Source organism: Anser brachyrhynchus (assembly GCF_964034855.1).
Source record: "Anser brachyrhynchus genome assembly, chromosome: 10".
Classification (NCBI taxonomy): domain Eukaryota; kingdom Metazoa; phylum Chordata; class Aves; order Anseriformes; family Anatidae; genus Anser; species Anser brachyrhynchus.
In genome coordinates, this window is record NC_137705.1 from 4,379,442 (window position 1) to 4,394,019 (window position 14,578).

Sequence of the window (14,578 nt, forward strand, 5' to 3'; positions counted from 1 at the left end):
GATGGTGAGGAAGACACCGTTGCTTTCCCTCAGAATAGTGCCAATACTCCCAGAACATCTAAGCTCCATATTAGTGCTTTATTTTCTGCATCCTAATGGCAACAACAGAAAAGAAACAACCAAAAACCAACCACCACCAAGCTAAGGGAAGATTTTTTCTTTTCTCGTCCAAAGCTGTTCTTTGCTGCGGGCCTGGGAAGTGACACAGGTGCCAGTTGTCACCCCAGCCACAGCTGAAGTAATTCAGGAGAATGCAATTTCCCCCAATTTAAGGGCTCTGGGGGTTTTCAGAGAGGTGTGTCACTAGAAGGAGGTTAACATTTCTGAAGTTCATGTTAGGAGAACAGGGAGTGAAGTTTCCATGTTGGAGATGGCTCTGGTGAGGTGAAGCAGTTTGCAGCCATCCCCACAGGGCTTTTAATGCATGCTTTTTGCTAACATGCCATTTCGCTGGAATTCTCACTTCTCATAGCGATCTGGCTTATGGATGAAAAGGAGAGAAAGGGATTTGTGGTGCTGGAGGCCCCTCAGCTGTGCCGAGCTGGGAATCCCGGCCTTTTAGTGGTGGTGGCAGTGAAAGACAAAGCAGCACAAGGTGCAGGGGAGAGAGAAAAAGGACAGAAATGAGAAAAATGAGGGAAAACAAACAAAGAAAACCCTTGTGGTGGAGGTGAAGGGAGAAACAGGACAGGCAGAGACGTGGTCCCAGCAGCGCTACTGCCTCTGCCCTCGGTGCAGGTGACTCCACGGCCTGAGGCCTGCTGTAACCACCCCGGATCACAGGAGAAAAGCTACAGCCGTGAGGAGCTTCGTGAAGACAGCAGGACACCTCAGAGGTGCTGGACGAGGGGTGAAACGTCAGGTTGTTGTGTCCTGCCCATGGTGCCTGTGAGCAGAGCTGGCTGGGGGGTGTCCGCGTGGCCAGGCCTACGCAAGGCTCGTGCGAGCAGGGCCGGCAGCACGACCCAGGCCGTGCCCTGGCAGAGACCGAGCTCCGGCAGGGCCCAGCGAAATCTAAGCAGCAGAACCCAAACAGAAACTAAGCTGTGTGCTAAGGAGAAAAAACGTTTCTGCTTGCTCCCTGCAGGCAATCAGAGGAAGCCATGCCGCCTGAGTGAAGTACAGTAAATAAAACGTGAACAAGTGACCTCTTCTTGGTCCCCTCGGAGATGGGGGGCAGCCAGGTGCTAGCAGCATTCCTAGCGCTGCGGCCAGCTCGCACGGTGAGGGCACAGAGGACGCTTGTGCAGGGCAGCAGGCAGGGGCCTGCACGTTGCTGCAGCCCTGTGATACGCAGCCCGTCCTCGGCATCCACAGCAGTGCCCTCCTGCACAGCCCGCACACAGCTCTTGCCTTCGGTGCAGTTTTCTGGCTACAGAAGCATTCCCAGCGCCTTCCCCGACAGCCTCGTGTGTCCATCACAGCCAGCGAGGGCTCTCCCTGCACCATGAGGCCACGCGGCTCCGCCAGCCGGGTCCCTACCCGCAGCTCACAGCGCCGAGCCCGCGCTGGCGTGCGTTCAGAGGAGAGAAGTTTCCTACCAAAAGCAATCAATAGGAAGAACAGAGGCTGAAAGAATGTTTCCCCGAAGCCCTGCAAACTCCCCAAACCAACACTGCATCTTCTTGGCAAAAATTCGACATTTTTTTTCAAGACGTATCTGAAAATTACGGAAAGACATTGAGTCCCTGCCCGTCATATAAATCCAGAGTTCCCGCTGAATCATTCGGAGTTGTGCTGCCCTGGAATGTGCAAATGCAGTCACAAAAACATGTAAAAGTCTAAAGAAAATCTGGGTATAAGTCAAAGGAGTAATATTTCATGAGAAACTAGAAATTGTTAGTTTTGTTTGTATGATTGCAGCTTTTTTTTTGGTCTACTGATGCCATGGTTTCACGAGTAGACTGTAATATTCCACTTTCATCTCTCCGAGCTGATGAGGGAATGTGTACTTTGCAATCACAATGATTCACGCAGTTACATGGTCCAGTGCAGGGTGAGGGAGCAAGAATCCCTAATCTAGAACATTAGCACTTATCTGATAAATGCTCTTTTTTAACATTGTGCAGAACCATCATCTTATTTCTTACATAAGGTTCTTTGTAGACTACTATGACAACGGCGCTGAAAAGCAGCATAATAAGACACGAGGAACACTAGGAACATACTGCTAGAACAGCGGCTCGCTGCAACTATTCTTACCTGACCCCAGAAATGAAAACGCTTTTAGACGCTTTTTTGTTGCTAATGATTTTTTCAACTCTCATTTCACTCGTGTATCCACAAGGCTGTTTCTGTTTATATGCTCAGTTTGCTTTGTCTGCAAGAATATATAACTAAGAATAGAGCTGTGTGGCTCTTCTCATGGAGTGAGGAGATTCCTGACACAATGCCAGAAACTTTAGAAAGTTTGTGGATATACTGGGACAGATTTGGAGATGAGCTATCAGAATAATCTGATGGTGACAAAAATGTGGCTTCAAAGCGAGAGAAAAGAGAGGGCTTGATATCAATACACAGGCGTTGTGGAATTTCTTCCCACCTTATAATTACTTGCAGAAGGTGGAATTCCCTGATATTCGAGGGCATGGTACCATCCACTGGTCCAAATCAGTGAAATTCAGCCAGAATATGAGGTTTTAAGAGTTGGAGCAGTTTGCCAAAGGACGTGGCGAATTCTTCATTGTTTTAAGTAAGGCTTGATTTCTCTCGAGATATGTTCTAGTTCAAAAAACAAGCTCTGTCTCTATATTTAGGATTCACTAATGAAATTTATGGCTTGCTTTGGTAGGAATTGAGACCACAGCACCCCTTCTAAACCTAAAATTTGCAAATCTCATGAGACTTTTTTTGTAATCAGTTAGTTCATTTGAAGTCAGAAGAGGCCAGAAGTGAGCCTGTGGTGCAGGAATCACAAAAAAGACGGTCGTGGCTCGCGCTGACCTGCGGATGGCAAGCTGTCCCATTCCTGGAAACCAGTTTCTCGTTCCCGGTAAGCTGGCGGACGTGCTGCTGCCCTCCACCCCTGCTCTCACCTATGGCCCATACCCCGTATGGGCTGCTACGCCTGACTGCGCAGACCTGCACGCAAGTTCATGCAGGCAGCAGCCTTTGTGGACATATCCAAAGGTAACTCCAGTGTAGATGCGAGACGGTCTCCCTGCGTCACGGCAGGTTGCGTATAGAAGCCTAAATTGCCTTTCATTCTCTTTATGTTGCACCATTACGCAAATGGCTGTGTATATAATCTAAAATCACACCTGTGGGTGCCCAGACTTGCTAAGCAGTTTACTGCAGATCCAGCTGGGTTTTAGAGCCTCAGCGAGAGCTGCAGGCATGAAGCCTTCGTTTACTGCCCACACCAGCAGGAGGGGACCTCTTCCACCCTCTGTGCAGTCCCCAGGACTGAGGACCAAAGACTGAGAAGGGTCTTGGGCTGGTTGCCTGTGAAGGGGATGAGCTGGGTGAGCCCCTGTTCCACTGGACATTAATTATTGACATTAAACAGAAATGTTGGGTGAGAGGAGGACGGCATCCCAACCTGGCTTACAGCTTAGAAATGAGGTTCTTGAATGAACTGTGTGTTGAGGTTACTCCAGGTACTGGAAACAAGTGACTTGAGGTCTTCCATACCCTGGGTGTATGCATTAAGACCTAAGTTGCTGAGAAACAAGGAGGGCTTCTCAGCTTCCCAGCCCTTCATTTTCCCTGTCTTAAAAGAATTTTTGCTTCATTTTGTTTGAACACGTTTTTCAATTTTCTAGTTTACTAAGAAACATTTATGGCAGGAGGGAGTCGTTTTGTCTCAATTAATTGTGACAGCACTGCCTATTCATGGGGCTCTATTTAAATGAAACCAAGGATGGGCTGAAAAACTCATGGTAACAAAAGTGCAGCTGCACCTCTCGGCATCAATGTGCCCCGCTGGAGTGTCTTTCTCTGGAAAAAAAAAAACCTGAGCATGTAGTTATAGGGAATGCTGGTCATAGCCCTGTGCTGATCCACAGAATTTGTGATACAAATGATGATATTCATCTCGTACCAGAGTTAGCAAACTTGCACTGCTTTGCTGACTTCAGACCGTTGTTTGATACATAGCGGGGAAGATTAAACAAATTAGATACTGTTGTTATTAAGAGAGTTTTTAGGACAAGTTAATTCTCCTGTCTCGCATTATATGCTTTTTCTCATTTCTTTTATGAGAAAATTGTCTTTTTAGATAGCTGATTTATTCACATTCTTAGTCTTCAAAAATCTGTAAACTCTGTAGTGCATTATCACTTGAATAGGCCAAATAATTATTTGAATGCCTACTCACAGACAGTTAGCTTTCAGTAAAATTGCGGCTCCGAGAAGAATTAGAGAGAGCTACCAACCTCATTGAAAGCTATAAATAGGCATTTCACTCCGGGTTCTTACAGCAACGAGGACTTTAACGTGATCGTTAACTTACTGTGTCAAACCCAAGTGTCGTGGTTAATTTAGAATGATATTTCCTGATTCTGATGTTTGAGTTTTTACAGTAGAAGATGTTCAGTGGGTTTGTGAAGGCGATCTGAAAGTGGGATTTCCTGGGTCCCTTCTAGGAGAAACCTCACCCTTGCCAACCACAGCCGGAGGTGTAGCTCCTCTGAAGCCCTGCATCCTGCAGGGATGGAGCGTGTGTAGGGAAATGTATTTATGGGGTAGATTCACTTACACTGGGAAAACATCGCAGACACCAATTGGACAAGTACCTGCACAGAGGAATGGGGAAGGTGGCTGTGTTAGTTGCGATAATGTTAGCGGGTTACACACCGCCCGGTCTGTCATGCGTGTCCCCCGTGCATACTGGGGCATTTTTGGTGCTGCTCCAGCAAAGTTAGAAGGAAATATTGGGAGAAATGTTACAGGTTTCAGAATGAAGTAGTTCAGTAAAAAACAGCTATATAAAACTTTGACATTAAGAAAACTAATATGAGGTTGTCCTTCAAAGAGGATCAAAAGAAATGAAATGAGTTCTGAAAATCAGGTGTATTTGTGAGATGGGCAATGTAAAGATTAACAGGTAAGATTTTTTTTTGTGGTGCATTTTCATTACTTTTGTAATTGGAAAACTATCTAGGAAGTAATGACACTGAAATTTGGAGATTTACCTCCTATGCTTTGATTTTTTTTTTACAACATCAAATTTTTGATTGGTTAATTTAGTTTTCATTACAATTTTACAATCACCTAAAGGCCATATAGATGTAAGGGGTAAATTTCACTTTTCTAATAACAGATCAGCTCTAGTGCATGTTGGTGGTAAGAACACTGGTGTTAGGGTGGATGTTAGTAAGTCCATAGTGTGCCCACCTTGGGGTACACTATTGACCTTCTGGGCTGGCAACTGGCAACCTTTCATGAGTCATACCTTTCATGTAAAATGGCTTTTACAAGAATTTACTGCATCCATGTAAAACTGCACAAAATCCTTCAATTCCCCCCTTTCAACTCACCCAAATTCTGCAGCATTTTGGAAGGATATGGGGGTTTAGAGCTGAAAATGGTTATTTGTTTGTTGTTGTTGTTTAACTTCTGGGCACCTGGGGATTATGAAAGTAATAATTCATGTTTTATGTTTAATTTTTTTGTTTCTAGGATACAAATAAGAATTAAAACATGCTAGTCCCTTCAGCTGGCTTAAGCTGGCGACAGTTCAAGCCAGCCATGCGGGTTTACAACAGCTAAGGATCCGGCCCAGTTATTTTTAATACTTGTGCGTCAAAATTGGCCCATCCCAACTTGCTTTTAAAGCATCCTTGGAGTAAGACACTATTTACTCAGACCGTATTTGTCTTGAGTGCGCTTTTATGGAATAGCCACGAGCACCAAAAAGGCCACGTCTGTAATGAAAACCGTGCCAGACAGACCGACCCCCTCGGGGGATGCCGTCCAGCAAATCGATCCGACAGCTCCCGACCAGAGCTGAGCGGAGCGGGGCTTCGCGGAGACAATACGTGCGTTATATGCTCCCCTTCAGCTGCGCTCAGCCTCACTTCAGCCAAAGAATGAGACTGTTTCAGGAATCGTGTAAATATGGGCTCTGCAAAGACTCAGCCTTCCTGTTTGGAAAAAAAAAAAAAAAAGAGAATTTGAAATATCTGAGAAAACAGGGACCTACGTGTGAGAACGGGGCAAACCGGAGCTGGGGGGCAGCAGGGAGGAACGGGGAAGATGGAGCGAGGTGGTGGCAAAACAGCAGAAAATGGGACAGAAATGGAGTTCTGAGAGAGGAAAGGTGAAAGGAAATAAGTGCAGAGAGCTGGAAAGTAAGATGGAAATGGAGACAAAGAAAACCTGAGGCAGGGAAGGGGGCTCTGCACGTTTCAGTGATTCTGGAGGTTTTACCGACCCTCACTGGGCTCTGATGCCCTCTCTCCAGCAGGGACAGAGGTTCCCAAAGGTGGCACCATCAGTCCTTAAACTTTGGGAGCCCACCGTGCTGCTCAGACCACAGCCTGGTGCTAGGGCTGGAAGGAGTGAACGGTGTGAGGGAGAAGCTGCCCCCTCCCCATGTCCCTGGGGCTGCGGCAGCCTGGAGGGTTGGGAAGGGGCATGGGCTCCAGGGAGGAAGCACAGGCAGGAGGGGTGCAGGACTTTGAGGGGATTTGGGCTGCAGAGCGCCCTGATGCTCATGCAGGTCCACAAAGGGCTAAGGCAAAGTGCACAGAAGCGCTTCTTTTTTTCTCAGCGCTGGCACTCGTTGGGCCGGCTGGTGTTGGTTCCGTTCCTAGAGGGCCAGCGGGGTGAATTTGGGCCAACGCTCCTCTTCCTCAGCCCAAGTGGGGTGCAGCCTGCGCATCCCCAAAACGGGCACGTCCACTGCATTACCGGTGCTCGGCAGAGGCTGGACAGGGGGCTGCGGCTCCCGTTCGTGGAGGGGAGCGGGGGGGAGTTTGGGGTTGGGGCTGGCAGGAGAACTGCAGAGCCTGCTCCGGGACGGGGACAGAGCCCCAGGACGGGGACAGAGCCCCGGGCTGGCACCAGCCGCTGCGGGCTGCCCCCGACTTGCTGCGGGATGTGCCCCCACCTGCCGCAGGGTGCCCCCCACCCGCGTGTGGTGCCCCCAGCCCCCCGCAGGACACCACCCCAGACCTGCTGCGGTGCGGGACGCCCCCCGCATTTACCAGTCCGCTCCCGGAGGCTGCCCCCGCAGCCCCCCCTGGGCGCTGCCCCCGGCGCTTTGCGGGATGCTCTTCGCCAGCCCCGGGACGCCCCCCCCCAGCCCCTCCGCGGGCTGCCCCCCGAGCCGTGGCGAGCCCCCGTTGCCTCGGGTTCTCCCCCCACCCCCCCCGGGCTCCACCAAGCCCCGTGGCTCGGAGGGGTGCGCGCAGCATCCCGCTGCCGGGGCGGGGGTGACTCACGGCGCGGCGCACGGCAGCCCCCAGCTTTATAACGGCCGGGGCGGCACCGAGCACCGAGCCCGGCTCCTCTGCGCCTCTCTCCGAGCCCGAGGGGGAGCGAGGGGGGCCGCGGCCGAGGGCCGGCACCATGCGGAGCCTGCGCGGAGCCCCGCCGCCCCTGCCCGTGCTGCTGCTGCTGCTGGGGCTGGGGCTGGCGGCGGGGCGCGGAGCCGTCATCACCGGGGTGAGCGGCTCGGCACGGCTCGGCACGGCCCGGCACGGCACCGACGGCACCGACGGGACGGGCCGGTGCCGCCGCGGGGGCTCTGCCGGGGAGCGGGGATGGAGGGGGGGGTCTCCCTGCCGGAGGGATGCTCCGAGCGCCGGGGGATGAACGGGACGGGGGTGGCGGGGCTCTGCCGTGCCCGGGGGGGGGGGACACGGAGGGTGTCCCTGCGGGACGGGGTGTGCGGAGATGGGGGGGGTCCTTGGGGTGGGGGACAGGAGAGCTGGGGGGTTCTTTGCGGTGGCTGGGGCCACTGGAAGGGGGTCTCGGTGCGGCGGGTGGTGCTGGGGCTGGCGGCTACCTGGGGCTGTGGGGGCTGTCCTGGGGCCTGTGGGGGCTGTCTCGGGGGTACGGGGTCTGGCCCGGGGTACCCAGCCGCCCCGTGCCCCCCCCCCCCCAGCCCCGGCTGCCCCCCCCCCCCCCGGGCCGGTCTTGGGGTCCCCCCCTGCCTGCAGCCCCGCTCCTGCAGCCCTGCCTGCGCGCAAGGCAGGCGCCGGTATTGCAAGCACCACCAAACGCTGCTTTTCGCCTCTTTGCCTTTTATTTCTGCCCCCCCAAGTATGACCGTGCTGCTGCTTTCCCTCAACAGCCGCCCGTCGCAGATGAGCCCTCTGTTGTTGTTGTTGTTGTCGGGCTCGAGATTTACTTTGCCTGTGAAAATATTTTTTTTTTTCCAAAGACGTTATTTAACCCGAAGCGTTGCATCACTCTTAAGTAAAATGATTTTTTTTTTTTGTTCGTGTTTGCTTTGGATTAATAACCCGGCGCTTGCATTCTTGTGAGAGCTCACATGTCTTTTGTAACCCTCCGAAGTTGTACTCGCAGCAGCGGGGACTCCGTGGCAGCCCGTGCTCCCGGTGCCGAGCTCCCTGAAGCCCGTGAAAGAGCTCGTGGGCATTTCTCTGGCTGGCAGATCTGCTCCCGGACTGACAGGGTTTACAGAGGAGAGAGCACGAAGGAATCTTTTAAAGTTTGAGAATCAGAGGTTCCTTTTATATGGAAATATTTTGAGCAATGGAGGAGCGGTTTATATAAGTCTTGTTAAAGTTGTGGCTACGCCTTTAAAACATAATTAATAAATTAAATGAAGTAATTGTGAGGCACTGAATAAAAGATTAGAGACAATGTGTTCAAAAAGTAAAAATAGGTTAGAGATAGCAAATGTGACTTTGTTAACTGCTGCAGTGTATTTCTGCTTAAGCCACTGGGATGCACGCTGGGCTCCTGAACGAGCAGGCAGATCTCAGGTGAGAGCTGATGTAGGTGCTCCCGTCCGCATTCCCCGAGCCTGAAAGTGCTTTTCCTCTGCAATTTAAGGACTCGATTCAAACCTTCCTTACTTCTGTGGCTGCCCATGTTCTGACTTCAGCTGGCTTTGGAGCCAGCATTTCAGCAGGGACTTTTCCCTCGAGCCGCGTTTTCCGCAAAGCCGTGTTAAATGGGGTGCTGAGGAGGAATGTCCTTCGTGTTGTGTCCTGTGCACGTTAGGAGGCTCGGTGTGAATTACACATTGGAGTTAAGGTGTGGGCAGCAGCGTTTGGGATGAATATTTTACTAGCCTGTCATACATTTTTGGAAGGGGAACCTGAAAACTCCTGCCAGATGTGTGTATGTGCGTGCGGGAGCGTGAGCTTTAAAACGAGACGTCGCCCAGCGCGGGGCTTTAGGTGCCCTGCGGGTGCTGCTCGCCGCTTGCCTCTCTCCCTGATGGTTTTGACCGCCAAGCCCCAAATCATTGACCTGCAGCATTTGTGACCAGGGCGAAAATTAGAACATCAGAAGGATATTTTTTTTTTTTTTTGAGAGAGAGAGGTTAGAAAGTAAACACTATCTACCTGGAAGGCTGCACGGGCAGTTTTGCGGACATATTACTCTTTTAAGTAAATACTCTGTGTGTTTGGGCTCACTTGTAGCACAGAGCTCTTCACTTCGCTAAATGTGTGTCCAGGAGGAGTGCTGGCCCTTTGGGCTACACGCACTATTTAGTGGCTTGACACTAATGCAACAGCTTTTTCCTAAATTACTAGCTGATCTGTAAATACATATTTTGGTCTGGTTTTGCTGTTTGAAATAGTGTAATATTTACCCAGCAGACTACAGTCTAGTGGCATTTATTATGTAAATCCCAAGGTAAGACCTGTAAGCGTTTTTCCTCAAGTGAGTATTTGTTCTGATACGCAGCCTTCCCCAGAGCCCTTATCGTCTGTTACGTACATTTTTAGAAATTGCCTGTTTACGTACTGCTGACCAGAGCCTTCGGTCTACCAGTCCTGCTGCCAGCCACGAGGAGGGCAGCGAGTTAATTAAACTTACTTTTGGGGTGTAATCAGAGCGTTTAACTAACAGGATTTCTCACTGAAGAAAGGAGACCAGCTTTAGCACTAAAGCCATATAATAAAAAGTCTGGTAATCGTTTTGGTTAAAAAAAAAAAAAGCAAAAGACGTATAAGAACCTTTTCCAAATCCTAATACATCAATTGCTCTTCATGGTTTCTGGTTTTTGAAATATCCCTAATAGTTTGTGTTTTGGTTGGTGCTTAACGAAGCCACGAAGTGTATTGGATAAGTGGCTGAAATTTTTATTTCCCTCTTGCAGGGAAATTTTTATTTCCCTCTTGCAGGGTGAGTGCCTCCACTGTAGCTTTTTCTTGGGTGTGGACGCTTACACAAAGCTTTTTCTGCTACACGTTTGAGACCTCACGTAATTCCAAATAACCACAAAATCCTTATTTAAACTTTTATTTTGTCTACCTCCACTGGGAGTTTGCTGATGAAACTATCGAGCATTCTTGCATTTGAAAGGCACTCAGCCATAAGATACTGTCATAAGAAGGTAGATGGAATAGTTACCTAAGAGTCCTTAAGTTCGCAGATCATTTTGTTTCTTAGCTTCTCTGCAAGACTTCTTTGCAATCGGTGCCCTCGGTCCTTGCTCCCATCTGGGGAAGCATGGTGGCACGGGCCATGATCACCGCAAATCAGTGACAGTCCCGGGGCTGATCCTGTCTCTGGGGTCTGGCTTTAAACACAGCTGTGCTCCACCCTGCAAGGTGCCAGGAGCCCACACGTCCTCCTCAGACCTCGTTGTTCTGCCTTAAGGAGCTGCGATAACTCATGGGGTGTCGAGGTAGCTGTCAGGCACCTGACCTGTCCTATCTGTAGAAGGCATTTATTATTAATTTTGTCTGCCTTGTCGAACTGCAGGCCTGCGACAGAGACCAGCAGTGCGGAGGAGGGATGTGCTGTGCGGTCAGCCTGTGGATCCGCAGCCTGCGAATGTGCACGCCGATGGGGAATTTGGGAGAGGAGTGCCATCCTTTGAGTCACCGCGTGAGTACCTCCCCGGGGCTGCGGGCCGCCGCGGGCAGGGCAGGGACAGCTGCAGATACGCTGCCCTGGGAGTCGCGTCGCATGAAGGCTATACGTGGCGGAAACGTGGGGAAGCATCACGCGCATTGCAATGCCCAGCCATCTGCATCTGTATGGAAATAGTGCTGAGGGTACATACCTCAGGAAATGTATTGCTGTCAGAATTATTCTGAAGCCGATACTACGCGCTGTTCGGTTTGTTTCCTCATTAGTTAGTTCTTGCGGATTTGCTCCGTTACGTGACCTGAAACATCCCGAGCAGCTCCCGAGCCCAGCCCTGCTCTCGCACGCGAGCTGCTGAGCTCCGTGGATCCAAACGAGATCCCATCACGGCCACAGACGTGTCACCAGGCGGTGCTGGGACACCTGGTACGGCACTGCAGCGCTGTCCCTGCCATCGAGCAGCAATGGCACGCTGCGCCCCGGGGCCAACAGCCGCTGGTGCCTTTGGAGGCGGTAGGGAAGGTGCGGAGACCAGATGAAGAAGAGCACGGCCCAAGAGCCATCACAAGTGAGAGACACCAAGGCAATGCATTTAGTTTAGAACCGTACAGGTAGTCAGCTGCCTCTTTCACAGTTTCCTTCACTGCCTGGCTTCTCAGCTCTGTTTCTCTAGTTAATTTTCTCAGTTTTAGGAAGTGCAAAACTCTGTTCTATCACAATTAATTTCTTTTTTAATCTTCTACTGTGGCATTGGGGACCAAATTCTCATTTTTACTGTGAAATGTAGCAGGTTTTTCTTGTAAGGCCTCTTTACATTAACAGGAATCTCAGGATAAAAGAAACTATCCTCTATTATTTTTTTTTTAAATGGGCTTATTGCTATTGCAAGATAATTTATACTGTCTGATATGTTTTAGGCTAATTACAGTCAGGGAAGATGCCTGACACCCTGGGCTTACGGTAGCAGTCATGGGTGTTACGAGCTTTATGAGGTTAATTTCAGATTCAGATCCCTCATCCCGCTGCTCTTCATGGCAAACACAAGGAAAACTGATTTCCCGTAGCACGTGAAATCACATATTTTTAAGGGTGGAGAGCTCGCTCAGCAGTTTCTCTCCCCTAAATACCTGGGAGGGGGCTGCTGGGGACCAGTAGCCCCGACAACCAGCGCCTTTCCTTGGCCTGCAGGCCAGGCATGGAGCAGCAGCACCGGGTCGGCCTCAGCCCATGTTGCCGTGCCATCGTTGTGTTTGCACTCCCCCGCTGAAGGCTGTGTAAATGAATGCAATTAGTGGTGGTGGGAGGCCAGCCTTGTGCTCCCCTGTGGCGGCTGTCCCGCCGGTGGTGGCCCCACGGCCGTACCACCTCCTGGGGGACCTCCAGAGAGATGCCCGGAGGAGATGGCTGGTGGATGGCTTTCCACCTCCTGGTTTCCTCCTCAGCAACTAGATGGCGTCGGCTCGATGCTGTTAGCAGCCCCTCCTGGCGCCGCAGAGGCAGGCTTTGCAGCAGGTGAGGGTTGGCAGGACCGCAGGCAGAGCTGGCAGCGTGGGGGAGCTTCGCTGCCGTTGTGCACCTCGCACACAGCCCCCGTGTCCCTCCCTTGTCACCTCCAGACTCCTGTCACCCCCTTGCTCATCAAAACCTGGGGCTGGGCTCGTGGTGGGGCGATGCTCCCCATCCCCATAGCACTGCCACCCACCCCCTGTCCCCAGCCAGGTGTGTCCGTCCCCCCAGCTCCAGCGTGGGCGTCCCTCCGAAAGAGCTGTTTCCTTGCTGAGCGTAAGGCTTTGAATAAACCCCTTCAGCTGTCGGAGGCACCTCTGAGTCAGCCGTGCCAGCACGAGAAGCTGAGATTTTAGGTTTTTCTGCAGCGTTGTGCGTGGGCACCCGCAAGGTGTGATCCCCGCGGGGAGCTCCCGGCTCCGCGCCCGGTGACCTCTGTGTTCGTGCAGAGGCACCGGGGCGGGGGGCGGGGGGAAGCCCGCGGCATCCCTCGCGCTGGGCTCCTCTCCAGGGGGTGCTGGGCACCGGCCGGTGCTGGCCTGAGGACCTTGGTGTGATAAACAGGGAGCCTGCGGGCCTTCCTCCCTTCGTCTTTCTTAAAGAGAGAAATTGCACAGCAAAGCAATGTCAGAATGTTAAAATTCTGGGCTCAAAACGCCCAGAAATTGGGAAATGAGGGAATTAGGGCCGCGTGCCCGGCTGGCAGGTGGTGGCTTCACACCTCTCACGACATCCCGCTGAGCACGGGCACGGCAGTGCACATCCCAGCCCGTCTCGTGCTGGCGGGGGCAAAGCTCCTGCACAAGGCAGAGCCTACGATCGAGTCGTTACCCACCATCAGTGCGGTGCCGTGGCACTGCTATGCTCAGTGTGTGCTCCCTGCGATGCTGCGTGCCCCGAGCCCACCCCAGCACGGCCGCTGCCCCATGCCCCCCACCCTGACGCCCGCTCTGTCTGTGCCCAGGTGCCCTTCCCGGGGCGGAGGATGCACCACACCTGCCCCTGCCTCCCCAGCCTGGCGTGCGCACGGACTTCTCCCAGCAAGTTCAGGTGTTTGCCGGACTTCAGGAAGGAGGACGTCTTCTTCTAGCAGGAGCTGCTCGGCGCGAGGAAGGGCCGCTCGATGTGTTCCTGTTCTTGTTGTCGTGGTGAACAAGGTACTTACCGGGGAACCCCCCCTCTCACACACTGTCCCGCCTCGCCACCATTCGAACCGACGATGCGATGCTGTGCTGTAGTGGCCAAGGTTTTCTGAGGGGCTGGCGGTGATGGGGTGGGTGAAGCGAGACGTGCTAATGTGACGCTGCTTTCTGAGGGCAGGAGCTCAATCACAGGACGGTCCTGCTGTCCCCGTGGTTCCAGCACAGCCCCAGAGCGAGAACATCCAAGATTATTGTCACCTTTGGAAAATTTTGGCCATGTTTTTACACTTTGGGATGCCTGAATCGAACTGAGATTTGAGTAATTCTATGGTGTGAAGCATACGATGATTGCCAAAAACCTGTATTTACGTTACATTTCATTTCTTTATTAATATAACTGTACTTGTAAGTTAGGCGCATCTCGACATTAAAAGATTAACCAATAGATGTAGATTTTACACTTTTAAAAAGTGGGAGATGGAACCAAAGCATTTCAGTATTCAAAGCATTAAATATTTTGTTATTTTAGTATTCTAAGATGAGGAAAAGTCGTTGTTACTTGAGTTGGTGTAAAACTACCTGATCATCTCAAACTATGTATTAAGATGTAGTTTATATTAAAAAAGGAACCCTGAAGTTTCTTGTAATGGGCTGCCTGACTTCTTGTATATGTATGGATTTGCTGTGTAAAAATTCTGTATCAGAATAATGGCAGTATGTTATTTGATTTATTTTAATATTATAACATTATTTTGTCACTGTGGTTTTCAATTTTTATTCAGTGTATTCTGTTATCACGTACTCGATTCACCCAAGCTAGCAGAGCTCCTTAAAGGTAGCTTAGGAGAAGACGGTGTGCCTCTGCCTGCTGTTAGGGAAGCTCAGCAGTTTACAAGGCACGAACGCCTCAGCCGAGCTGCGCTCTTGGATGGAGATGAGGGGGAATGTTGGTGGAGCTCACACGA

The 14,578-nt window shown here is 51.3% G+C and overlaps 1 protein-coding gene across 12 annotated transcripts in view; it reads left to right on the top strand.

The window, feature by feature from the left end:
* Positions 1–14,370, top strand: part of PROK2 (prokineticin 2) — a 97,190-nt gene extending 82,820 nt beyond the window's left edge. For 9 of the 12 annotated variants that reach the window (XM_080606992.1, XM_080606993.1, XM_080606991.1 and 6 more), the window contains 3 exons: positions 2,861–2,992; positions 10,858–10,983; positions 13,436–14,370. In XM_080606992.1, coding sequence (XP_080463118.1) covers positions 2,861–2,992; positions 10,858–10,983; positions 13,436–13,561 — 384 coding nt within the window. In that variant the 3' untranslated portion in view covers positions 13,562–14,370. The other 3 variants (XR_013955767.1, XM_080606988.1, XM_080606989.1) reach the window with 3 other exon arrangements.
* Positions 14,371–14,578: the final 208 nt, after the last annotated feature.